This window comes from Ostrinia furnacalis, unplaced genomic scaffold (genome assembly GCF_004193835.3).
Source record: "Ostrinia furnacalis isolate ACB-3 unplaced genomic scaffold, ASM419383v2 OfSCF4320, whole genome shotgun sequence".
Lineage (NCBI taxonomy): Eukaryota > Metazoa > Arthropoda > Insecta > Lepidoptera > Crambidae > Ostrinia > Ostrinia furnacalis.
Window position 1 is genome coordinate 100,538 of NW_021134559.1, and position 13,450 is coordinate 113,987.

The 13,450-nt window shown below is 37.7% G+C and overlaps 1 protein-coding gene across 1 annotated transcript; it reads right to left on the bottom strand.

The window, feature by feature from the left end:
- Positions 1 to 970: 970 nt before the first annotated feature.
- LOC114359347 (alpha-(1,3)-fucosyltransferase C) lies at positions 971 to 2,508 on the bottom strand. The gene is made up of 3 exons (XM_028313690.1): positions 2,075 to 2,508; positions 1,455 to 1,895; positions 971 to 1,259 (listed from the first exon to the last, which is right to left on the bottom strand). The coding sequence occupies exons 1-3, from the start codon at positions 2,506 to 2,508 to the stop codon at positions 971 to 973; spliced, it is 1,164 nt and encodes a 387-aa protein (XP_028169491.1).
- Positions 2,509 to 13,450: the final 10,942 nt, after the last annotated feature.

The following is a 13,450-nucleotide window of genomic DNA, read 5'->3' on the forward strand; positions in this document are numbered from 1 at the left end:
ATGCGGTACACTGTCCTGTTTTTGCGGTCAGGTCGTCTCTCGGTTTTTTACATATAATTTCCCTATCGTGCCCAAATAATACTGTTACTGTATTGTGTACAAATTCAATGGACTGGATGACAAGTGGGAATAGTGTTCTGCCTACATCACACCGAGATTGCCTTTTAGATTATTTTGAAATACAGCCAGACTCTACATTTTTGAAGCAAAATAAAATGTAGATGCCACAGTGCATAACTGTAGGTAGGTACTTACTTAGAACTTCATAGACTTGACTTGACTATCCCACTGGTGATCTACTTCATTTTGAATCGCGAAAAGGATTTTTTTGACCGATGACCGAAAAAGAAACATTTAAAATGCTGGCCACAAATAAATATTGGATGTTCATGCAGTGCTCTGCACTAAAAAAAACATCGAAATGTGGAATCCAGCCAGTCTTAAATGTCTAAGAAAAAGTTACCCGCGGTGTTCATTAAAAATGAAGGTGGATGCCGGCAGGGAAGGCTTTGCTTAAGCCGCTTAAGCTGCAGTTACTTAATAGAAACTATCGGAGACTTCCTCTTAAGACGACTTTTACACGATTCCCGGTGCCCGAAGTTGGGAAAGGAAAATAAACCCTTGAATACACGAGGTTCTGATGGAGTTTCATCTTGAGAAAAATTATAACTTAGATTCATCGCTGAAAAACATTTCGTCCTATTGCACGCCTTCAAGTTCATTGGGGCCAAAGATGAAAGGTGTGTTATTCTCCCGGGTCCAATCTATTCCTCTATAAAAATAATTTATTCATAAATTAGGCATGGGACGTCCACTAAATACTTACAGGAAACCTCCAAGAGCCCCACGGCATAGGAATTAATAGGTAATTTTTTTTAAAGACTTTCAGACTGAACATTGAAAAGGTTTAGCTAATTATTACTGTTACAGAGGTGAAGTAAATTGCTTTATTACAAACTATTTAATTTGGTCACAATATGATATTTAAAGGCCATTTCGCACACCGTTGCTCGAATAAAGGATTCCACCACTTCCTAAACTCGGTCTGCTTGGTTTCAAACGTCAGCCAATACTTCTTGTTGAGGGCATTGCAGAGGTCACAAGGGTCGAAGCCACGGGCAGCCTTGACGGAGTAATGGTTCCTCCAACGGAAGAAGTCTTGGTAGATGGTAGCGTTCTTGATTGCTACGTTCATGGCTTCTGCAAGAGCTTCTTCGTTCAGTCTTATGGCGTTTAAATAGGAGTTTGGTGGCAGAAATCTGCAAAACAAGAAAGAAGTTATTTTGTTTAAAGAAAATTTAGGGAGTCCGAAACTTTCACCATTCTATTGTGGCTTCTATCTATTGTAGTTTCAAAGTGGTTATTTTTTTAATTTATTCAATCTTATTTACTTCGATAGGCCGTGATGATGTCCAGAACAGGATTAAAAAATTTAATTTAAAATAGAAACTTACTTCGGATAATCAGCTCCACCATAAACGATTGGCACCGCATTATTCTCATAGCCATACAATACTTCCTTGGTGACATATTCTGGCGCAAACGAGTCCTCAAACGCCAGGTAGAAGTAGTACTGATGCTTAAGTCTCCACAAGCAATTGCTCATGGTTTTTCTTTTGCATCTCTTCGTACCACATTCCCCGAAGATGTCGACATGTAAGTCGTATTTATGTAAGTGTTTCTGAAGGTTTTTGATGTAATCTTCTCTCTTACTTCTGCTCTTACATTTATCTAAGAAGATAGCAGCTGCTTTTGTTTTGGAGGAGAGTTGGCTCTTCAGGTGTAGGTCTATGGGTGTCATCTTCTCAGGGGGGATCCAAGGGAACATGCGGTTTAGAAGTTCATCGTTGGCATTGCGAATGGAAATGTGCCTAAAGCCGATTGTTGATGTCAATCTGTAAATACATAGAAATAGAGCCCTAATTATGTGTGCATATGTTTATGTTTTAGGTATGTTCCAAGCTGGTAATTGCATGGTTTTCAACACTTAAGTGTCTTATTACCATCAACACGTAAGAGTTTACGTTATTTGATTATGATTAATGTTATTTTGCAGACATGAATAATTACTTACTTGTAAGTCCAAGTCCAGTTGAAGAATGGGTCGTAAACAGGGTCACACACAGGGTAGTTGTCACTGGAGTCATTTGCTACAAAAATGTATTTCTGCGACCAGGATCTTACGTCAGGCAAGTCATTGGTACCAGCACTCACGTCCACTGCGTTAAAAAGCACTGCGTCAAAATGACCCAGGTTTCCAAAAAGGGTTCTATTACTAGTGACATAGCAGTTGATATAGGGACACTTGCGCTTGATAAAAATGTTCTGACCTTCTTCGTCCAAACCTGGAATGTTTGTCCAAAGTAACACATGGCGCATGTCAGGAAAAAATCTTGCCACCTTCTTGATGTTGTAGATCGTTGATGGCCGTTTAGCCAGGAAGTAGCTGATTGTGATAATGTAGACTAAATGGAAGACGGGTTTCCAAAATTTAAAGGTGCGACCCATTTTTGGATGGAGCGTTTATACTTTAAGTATTGCAAGTGTATTGTCGATGATACTGAATAAACATTTTTTCTTTCTTTCTTTCTTTCTTATGTTATTGCTCCGGAGAATCTGGCAATAATGTCACTTCTTTGACTAAAAGAACCGAGACACTGCGTTGGAAGTGGAACTTACTCAATAAAATGCAGCTATTTACAAACAGATCCGTTACAATCGTTGATGCTGTAAGATGCTATTTCAAATATTCTTTTGACGCATTTGTTCTTGTGGAAAACCTACTTCAGGAGAAAAATAGTTTCAGGGCAATCAAGAAACATTTTAAGTTAACATTAGCCAAATGAGTCACTATGCCGAAATTGGGTAGGTACCTAATTTACAGCATTAAAATTTCCACTTGCCATGTTCGATTAAGTTTCATGAACATCCCAAGTAACATTTTACTCCATTTAAGAGTTCAATAGTCGTTCACATGTACTCCACAAGCTGTGTATGGCTGTATACGAGCTGTATAGCTTGCTATAATGCTTTTATAGAACCAGTTTGGGCACAAATTAGACAGCTTTAAGTTCACTATGGCTGTACATTAGCAGTATAATAGCATTATAATAGCAATTTAAATAATAACATCGTACTTAAGGCTGACTTACGGCACTATATGGGACGCAGTGTGAACCATACAACGTACGTGAGGACAATAAAGAGTAACAAGTGGCTAAATGCACAGCTTTCAAAGTTATAAAGTCCGACAAAAGTACTCCAATGCTACATAAAGTTCACGTGTGTCCTAAATTATTTCCACATTTTAATATTAGTTTGGTATTTGTAGAGTGCCAAGAGGAAACAACTCGGGCGGATAATATAATCATTTATGCAAATAATAACACGGGTTTTAAATACTTAATAATGTTAATGCCATTGGGAATGCAACTTTATCGTGAAATGTATACATATTTACAGCTAAAATATTTACGCGCCTCTGTAAAAACGCGATATTCATTTTAAAATATTTAAAACTGGCTGAGAGGAAATCTACAATTTTCAGTTTTTGATATTGTATTGGCATTATAATTATACTACGGTAATTAATTATAACATGAAACCAAAACTCAATCGCTCTATCTGCGAATTTTGTGATAAATCTGCATTAATTTTGGAGATTTATTTGGTAAATATTTTAGGTTATGTAGAACAAAATGGTGGAAATGAAATACGGCTATGTNGCCTTCAAAGTCTGTTAAGTAGAAATAAATGAAAAGAAGAAGATTCAAAAGCTTTTACAACACAATAAATCACACGCACAATAAAAATGGAAACGAAAAGCAAATCTAATTTCATTCGTCATGTGACATAGGAAAATGTCGTTTCGCGCTCTTTTTTAACAAAATGGCGGCATCTAACGTTTTCGCGCGCATTGTGAACAAGACGTGGGTCCGAAGGGATGGGTCCGAAATTGTTCGTTTTTAAAAAGAGGTCCGAGTGTTGTTACACGGATTTGATGGACGCTTTGGATGGAAAAGTTATTTATTGTGAATGTGACGTATGAATGAGTTTGTGAAGGCGGATAAATTGGAATACGCGGACATCTATTAATAAATGAAATGTTATTTGTAGGGCTGAACAATGCGAGTTTGGTTCAAATTCATTTTTAGCAACTCGTGGAATTGCTTCAATTTATTTATAGCGTTGAATAAACAAAATATAATGTTTTTTTTACAATAATAAGAATACTGCATTCGATTCATTAAATTAAATTGGGAACCCATTATTGATTGACAAATGCGTAAAAATCTGGTAGGCTTTTTAATAATATTGTTAGAGTGTACCATTATTAGTATTCTAAACCTTACATTCTATTCTAATGCAGCTCTCTATTTCTAATAATGACTGGCAATATTGTTCAAGTCATTTTTATCTACATTGCATTGTTATCTGTGGAGGAGTCGTGGTATTGTCCCGCTTCATAAGTTTTTATTTTGTTCTGGGACAGTAGTTTGCTTGAATAATATTCGGAAAAGTATTCTTCAAAGATCGTTTAAACATCACTGTATTATTGGCATTATTTTTGAATTACCTATGTAGATAATTTAGTAATCAATACATTTAGATAAAACATTTTGTTAAAAACATAGATGACAAGGAAACATCAATGGATTTAACATGAAGAGTAGTGGACAGGGGTTTACAAAAAACCCTTTACCATTCACTTCGTAATCCGAAAGATAATTTACGTAGAGTAGAATAATAGTATCAAGATATTGGAAACTAAAACAAAAATTAGAGTAATGGGTACTTTTATTTTGCTCTTTCATATTGGGACGTCCCACTCAAATCGGGACGTTTCACGCTGCACTGCAACGTTATTATGATAGTCAGATTTGAATCTCACACAACAAGCATTATTCTGAATTGGCTGTGCATTTGCCTGATACCGATACGATTGTTCTGTACCTATTCAATTTGTTCCACCTCTTTTGCAGTCTTGTTTTTAGAACGGCATTTTTCCATTTATTCTTAAGTAGGTATCCACTGGTATCCATTATTGATAAGTTAGATTGGACGGGCTAGAATCAAGTTTATTTTTTTATTATTTGCAACTTTTCTGCGGATTAAGTCTCAATTTTAGAATTTTTAAGTTTGTTATTTTTATTATTATAATATTTTTAAGATTATGAAAGTTATAAATAATTATTATTAAAGTTCTATTTCATTGAATTCCACAACACAATAAAAAAAATCTTTAAAACAATTTTTTAAATACGTAAAGAGTATTCAAAACAATTTTTTAAATTTAATTATCAATGCCTTCAATTCTTCAATCTTCTTAATTAAACTACCAAATATCTAATTTTCCAGCTTATTATTCCGAACAATACGCTCGCAGTACTAATTCGTAAGGTGAGTGCAGCGTTATCGGCACAGTGGTACAGAATCTGATCTGAAATGCAAACCGCGGGCCAAAGAATCTCATTAGCGGGACGAGACCGCGCTTACCTTAGCGGGGGCCGGATTCTGAAGGCGGGAGGATATCTTGAAGCGATATCGAGACGGTCTGGCTCAGTGGGAAGCAATAAGAGATTTCTGCATAGTAAATTAAGTTATGCAAGAAATACTCATACCAGCGCCGACCCTGCAGTCATAATTACTTGATAGGTCCCGTCTATTTTTCTTTGGCGCCACTTTAGGCCCTTTGGTAGCGATTTTGACATTCTTATCCGCACCGTAACGTAAACGCTTCGCCTCGCGGCGAAAGGTGATACGGTTTTGATCCTTTTCCGGGTAGATAAGTGTGATAAGACCTTAGCACACTTATCTACCCGGACACTGTAAAAGCATGGCGTTCTCTAATTTACCAGAGGCAAATGGAGCATTTGGCCTACACTCCTCACGCTGGCCAGATTGGTTGAGGAGACTCGCATATTTTGTCACTTGACCAGGACTAATCCTACCACACTTTCCCACCACTGTGACTCCTGTATAGCCAGGATCTACAGCTTGGCCTCCAATGAAACCCATTACTAATATTTGTCTCTTATTCGCCTTTTAGGACATGGAAGTGTACCAGAATAGTCCTTCTCAGTCAGCGAATGAAGACACTGCGCCTTTGCATGCGGCGCCCGCGCTCACGCTGGTTAAATGGACTGGAAAGGCTTGATGTTCGCAATTTTGTCCCTTAAACGGGACTAAAACCTATTGCCAGGATCTACAGCTTGGCCTCCAATGAAACCCATATGACTATTTATTACTTATTCGCTTTTTAAGACATTGAAGTGTACCAGAATAGTCCTTCTCAGTCAGCGAATGAAGACACTGCGCCTTTGCATGCGGCGCCCGCCCGCTCATTGGGAAATCACTCGCGCCCCCTGAATACAGAGCGGACCTATTCACTGCCGCCTTGTCGATTCCGCTCAGACAAATGTTATTAACGCTATATGTAGGAGCGTGATTTGCTTTGTTTGTAGAGCTGGAAAATTTCTACAATGATTTATTTTATGTTGTTAGTGATTTTGACTTGGTCATAAATCGGTACTAATCTCAAAGTAACTTTGTCTGTATGTGCTTCTAACTGTTTTTTACCACATACTTTGGTTTGACATCCAACGAAAAATATAGGATACACTACAGAGGAGGTGTTCACCCAAACGCGCTGGGTTAGCACAAGGAGCAAATCCATTTATTAAGAAAATATTGTTTCTGAAAACTGACTCTATCAGAAATGGAACCTAGGAAGCACTGCGATGAAGATCGGAATACGCCAAAAAGCTATTGGACCGATCATAATACTGTCGGCGATCAGAATTATCAAGATCTAAAGGCAAATAGGCAATCTAATTCCTTTAAAAGCTGCAATTTCAATAATTTTCTAAAACTCTTAACGTAATCAGATGATAATAATACACTCCAAAATGGGAAGCTCATTATTGACCCCAAAAAGTCCTCTCAACTACAATAACGTGACCTTTCAGCAAACCCAATAAAGTGTATTAAACCATGTCCCCTGAAAGTGAATGATATTGTGTATGAAAGAATAAATCGTCCAGCGAGCGATGTTACAGTATCAATGGGAATATGGAAAAAATCCTTTTATTGAAACTAGTTCGGTCGTTATCCATAATGTATTAGGCTCCTGGGCACCAGTTGACATAATACAACGGGTTTTGGGATTAAAAGACGCGATTCTCGTGCCATTTTTTGTCTATACCTAATAAAAGTAAGTTTATAAAAATTTATTAAAATAACTGCTGTCTCATACACAAGTTGAAACGACGCGACGTTGAAAGTTATGTTTGAGAATGTTTTAGTCTTTTTAAGCAATAAATTATCCTACTTACTTGTTAGATGAATTCCAATATTTCGAATGCTCGATCTTACTACTAATATAAGACTGAGTTGCACCATCTTACTTTAACTTTGTCAAACGTCAAAAATCTGTCAAACTCCATACAAAAAGCACCGGTTATTGTTACGGTTAACATAAGATGGTGCAACCCAGCCTTACATTTGTCTTCCACAGGATTCAAACCTGAAAAAAGTGAACAAGTTTTAAAGCGTAAAAAATGTAGGTACCCGTCAATTTTGATTATGGGAAATTATAAAATTATCAAAGGAGCAAAGAAGCGACATGAAAGCGCAACGTAAAGAAAATGTTGAGAGAACTTTCTTCAGAGGCTACAGTTAGCAAGCTTATTAAAAGTTGTTCATAATCTTCCACCTCTCTCCAGGTATCTTAAAAGAAAACTTCGAGAAAATTCTCCGTGTCGTCTATTAGAATGGCAACTTACGGCAATAATGCGAACATATCTGCAATATTCAGTTTTCGCGCCCCCAGGGGCCCACTGGTATGACACATGCGTGGGGCGGGTCCAAAAATGGGCCCCTTGAATACATTTGCTCATTCGATATGAGATGTAGCCTTTTTGTCACCATATGCGAGATAGTTTTTGTTATTATAATGTCCGACGACGCTTTCTGACGATTCTTGGCTCCCAAAGGGACTGCGATTCGACATTTTTTATGCTGAATCTTGTGAGGATATTTGAATGAATAAACTGCCAATATTTCGAGTAGTCAAGTGAAAATAGCAGGAATTCTTGTTCTCTTTTTATATTAAAGTTTGTCTCAATGGTTAATTCTAATTGAAATGTCTTCTGAGAATCGAATTCTCATTCGCCTAAACCTAAACTTCCTAAAGCCTTATTAAGAACGTATTTGCATTTTTATTGAGCTGATTCTCTGAATCATTAGTAGGTAGTTGATGAGCCGTATTTAGGTACATAAAAAGTATCAAATACTACGTAGTCTTGAAATAGGCAGACAAATTGTGCGTCATGTTTCAATAGAAGTGCGATATTTTCTATCGTTCGTGCACAGCAAAACATTCGGACAGTTGAAAAATTGTCTCCGAAAGGGGTAACAAATAGTCCAGTAGTCTGTCGAAGTACCAGGCGGCCATAACAATGAGAGAGATCGATCAGCGAGCTAGCGGGCCGCGGACAGCGCGACCACGCGTCCGCCGCGATCTATCTTCATCTCGGACGCTGCTTTCGGACGAAGTGTGTCCACTGTCCATTTAAAGAAAGAAAGAAAAACGATTACGTTCAACGTTTTATCACTAGCCTTCGGCTTTTTTTATGATTGTTGTACGACTGAACTTTCGTTACGTAGAAAGAACTCAAGTAGGAATGTCAATATGAGGCTGATAGTTGGGAACAATAAACATATTTCATAAATGGTCCTTGTCTGTCGAAGTACCAGGCGGCCATAAGAATGAGAGAGATCGATCAGCGAGATAGCGGGCCGCTGACAGCGCGACCACGCGTCCGCCGCGATCTATCTTCATCTCGGACGCTACTTTCGGACGAAACGTGTCCTGTCCACTGTCTTTTGTTTGGAAAGAGAGAAAGAAAAACGTTTTTATTTATGTTTTATTAGTAGGTAGGTACCTACTGCTGGTGTCAATATATTGGGTACAGTTTAAAAAAATTAAATGCTTTAACAAATGGTCCGGTAGTCTGTCGAAGTACCAGGCGGCCATAACAATGAGAGAGATCGATCAGCGAGCTAGCGGGCCGCGGACAGCGCGACCACGCGTCCGCCGCGATCTATCTTCATCTCGGACGCTGCTTTCGGACGAAGTGTGTCCACTGTCCATTTGAAGAAAGAAAGAAAAACGATTACTTTCAACGTTTTATCACTAGCCTTCGGCTTTTTTTTTATTGCTTTTTAATTGTTGTTGTACGACTGAACTTTCGTTACGTAGAAAGAACTCAAGTTGGAATGTCAATATGAGGCTGATAGTTGGGAATAATAAACATATTTCATAAATGGTCCTAGTCTGTCGAAGTACCAGGCGGCCATAAGAATGAGATAGATCGATCAGCGAGATAGCGGGCCGCTGACAGCGCGACCACGCGTCCGCCGCGATCTAAGTATCTTCATCTCGGACGCTGCTTTTGGACGAAACGTGTCCTGTCCGCTGTCTTTTGTTTGGAACGATAGAAAGCGTTAATGCCAATTATGCCCGTCATCATCATCTCTAAGACATACTGTATATTTTGATTACCACTGCAGGAGTACGACGTTCTCTTATTTTTGGCCTACACTCCCCACGCTTGCATGCCAGACGGGTTGAGGAAGACTCTTCGAAGAAGATTAATAAGTTAATTATTAGTTGACGTCAAACACCGTAATATTGGAACGACGGCCAATTAATTAAGACGATATCAATTCAAAGAAAATTATTACTATTCACCGTTTAAGCGCTAAGTAATGCAACAAAAGAGGAATTATATTAAGCTTACTGATTTTTCTCGGTTCTTCTGCTGATTCGACATTACCGTGCCGTGTCGTCTATAAAGGTGGAACCCCATCTCGGATCGTCTGCGATGATGGGAATAGCCCCCAAATTGACTGATAGACCGGCGTAATGGCCTGGCTGAGTGATCACCCTCCAATCTGACAAGTTAGTTCCACTGCTGATGGATGGCTCGATGCTCTAATACGTGCCCAACTTGTAATTGATTGACTTTCAGCAGTGTTAACATGGGAGTTTTGTTTTGGAGTTGTTTTTCCTGTTGGATTGATCGGGTGCTTGTAGAGTTATGATGTGGAAGGATGGTCATGCGGGACAGTATTCGATGTTAGTGTATCGGCTCCGTATCTGTTTTTATGCAAGCGTCATGATAAGTGTAAAAGACAGTCAAATTGTGACGTGGTTATGAAGAGTTGATTCGAGTGTCTAAGTTTTAAAACCGTATACCTAATTTTGGCATAGCTAAATATTTCTAATAGTATACAAACACATTAGTTTCTTAATGCCTTTTTGGCAAATTATTTAACCAGAATAGCATTTACTCCAATAAACCTAATTTGTGACTTGACGCATACATAAAAGCTACATTCATAATAATCGCATAAACTTGAGTCACTTCACTTTGGACTCAACATTTCCCTGGTAAATATTTTTATGTGTAAAAGATAACACTGACGGAGTGAGTTCAAGTAACCGTGCTATGTGTAGTACTTTATGCCTTTGATGTTACGCAGTGTAATGTGTGTTTTCTGGGGTTAATTTTCTAGTAAGATCTCAAAATAGGCTTTAATCACACTCATTACAACAATTATTATATTTCTGACTATCTAAACTACTCGTATCTATAAAGAATTATTTTAATCTAAGTTCTTGGCAATTTATTTAGTAGTTTCTTCTAAATAGGATACGTAAGGCCCAGAACAGACGGTGAAACGCAACTGCAACGATACTGCAACGAAACTGCAACTGCTAGTTACTTTTGAGTTGCATCTAAGTTTCTGCCATAGCGTCCGTTGAGAGACCACACATGACGCGACCAGTTTGAAAGTTTCAGTTTCATTCATCAGAATCATCAGAAAGTTGTAGTTTCGTTGCAGTTGCGTTTCACCGTCTGTTCTGGGCCTAAGTATTCCAATACAATTTTCTGTCAAAATCTCTAGTGTTGTTTAATCAATCAGCGTTTTTATCGTGGGTTCGATTCCCAGTTTAGGCAATTCGATTATTTCAAGTTAAATAGGTAAAATTAAAACATTTCTAGACTACAAATATTCAAATGCAATTTCATAACACGAGCCTAAAATAATTTGTCTCTTGCGGTGTTCGAATCCGCAACCTCAATCCACAAATCACTAGGGACCTAGCGTCAATGGCACTGTCGAAGTCGGGTCTAAGCTGGAGCATTTTAATCAATCACAGAACTATTGCAGTCTGGATTGCACAGTCTAACCATAGAGCAATATGACGTATCCTCAGGGAAACTAAGCAGCCTGTGAAATCACTTAGATAGATGTGATTGGATGAAAGTATTTCTTTATCAACTGTGCTTAGGAGTGAAAATAAATGTTTACGTAACTTTGTAATAATAAGAGTTTTATTTTAAGTATAGTTCTAATTAGCAATTTGCCGGCGGTATAAGGTTTAGTTAATTCGTTTCTGAGTATACAGATTAAAATAAAGTGTATCAATATAATATTTACAGACGAGAGTATACATATATCAAGCTAAACTCTGATAAAATCTAAAAGTTTGTGAGGAGGAAATAAGTAATGTTTGTTACTCTTTCACGCTTAATTTACTGAACCGAATTTCATTAAAATTTGTACATGAAGACATAGTTTGAACCCAGAGAAAAACATGATTGTTCTTATCTTGGTTTTTGAAGGGAACTTTCTGTAACAGACCAAAATTGATGTGTGAATGAAGCAGCCGGTAAAAAGTTGTCTTAAATGGTTGTTAAAGGTGTAATTTTGCAACAAATTGTGGTCTGACGTGCTATCGAGTGTTTGTTGGCTTGTTCTCCAAAGTTCCAGCACAGGTCCCGGCGCGGCCGCTGATCGATCACGCGCGACACTGAACACTCCGGATTAGCCGCAGCTATCAGCGTGATGCATCGCCTCTATTGTGCTTAGTTCGGTACTTGCCTTAGAATCTAGCTAAGCATGTTTATGTATCTCTTAACTGCTTGTGCTTAAAGAAGCATCCCTTTTTATTAAGATGATTTTTCTTTAATAGTAAAACATCAAATACTTATCATACATCTGCATATTATGATTTGTCTAAAGCTATTGACATAAGATAACACATACAAACCCAAACATGCACGCTAAAATTGTAAGTAAATCGTTTGTATTAGCTGCAAGATATTTGCTTGTACGCATTAGATAATTTCTATCTGATCATGTATCAATATGATGATTCTAGGTCAGATACCAATATGGGTTCTACAGGGACCTATAATGGGGCCTTTACTATTCCTCATTAGCGAAAATGATGTTATGTGTAAATTAAAAGACGGGAGATTATTATTATTGTCTTAAGATTTAAGCTCAAAACAATAGGTTTATTGAGAGCTAATTAATATGTTCGTGAGTCCAGCACAGGTCCCGGCCGCTGATCGATCACGCGCGACACTGAACACTCCGGATTAGCCGCAGCTATCAGCGTGATGCATCGCCTCTATTGTGCTTAGTTCGGTACTTGCCTTAGATTATATCTAGCTAGTTATTGTCTATGTACTTATCTCTAACTGCTTGTGCTCCTTTAATAGTCAACTTAATGGAAAGTAATGAAACGTCGCCGCGTCGTACATTTGCATATTATGATTTGTCTAAAGCTATTGACATAAAATAACACATGCAAAACCAAATATGTATGCTCAAAATTATAAGTACGCAAGGGCGTACAAGCTAATATCTTGTATCTAAAACTCATAATAGTACCTAAAAATACTTAATAATTATCTATCTGATCATGTATCAATATGATGATATGGGTTCTACAGGGACCTATACTAGGACCTCTACTATTCCTCATTAGCGAAAATGATGTTAAGTGTAAATGATTAGACGGGAGAGGTTTGTCTTAAGATTTAAGCTCAAAACAATAGGTCTATTGAGAGCTAATTAATATGTTCGTGAGTCCAGCACAGGTCCCGGCCGCTGATTGATCACGCGCGACACTGAACACTCCGGATTAGCCGCAGCTATCAGCGTGATGCATCGCCTCTATTGTACGCTGTCTGGGGTTCGAGTATTCCTTGCTGGTAATACATAGATATAGGCAATACGTATAATTTAAGGGATTTGGTTTGCATTAAATTCAACGTTTCGCTTACAGTCAACAAGCAACCGTAATCGCCATAGATCAATGAGAAGGACAATGTATTAATAATACCACGTACTTATATTTTTACATGTACTAAGTTTATAATTTTCAAGTGGAAGTACAATATGTTGACATATGTAATTTTTATAGTTAGTATTCTATTTAATGTTACACTAAAAGTCACAAAATGTAAGTAGGACATTACATGTTTTTGTTGCAAATAAATTATTGTGATAAAATAGTTTAATGTAATTGGAATGAAGTTGTATTGTATTACTCATTTTCATGTATTCCATTCATCAAAATTGATAT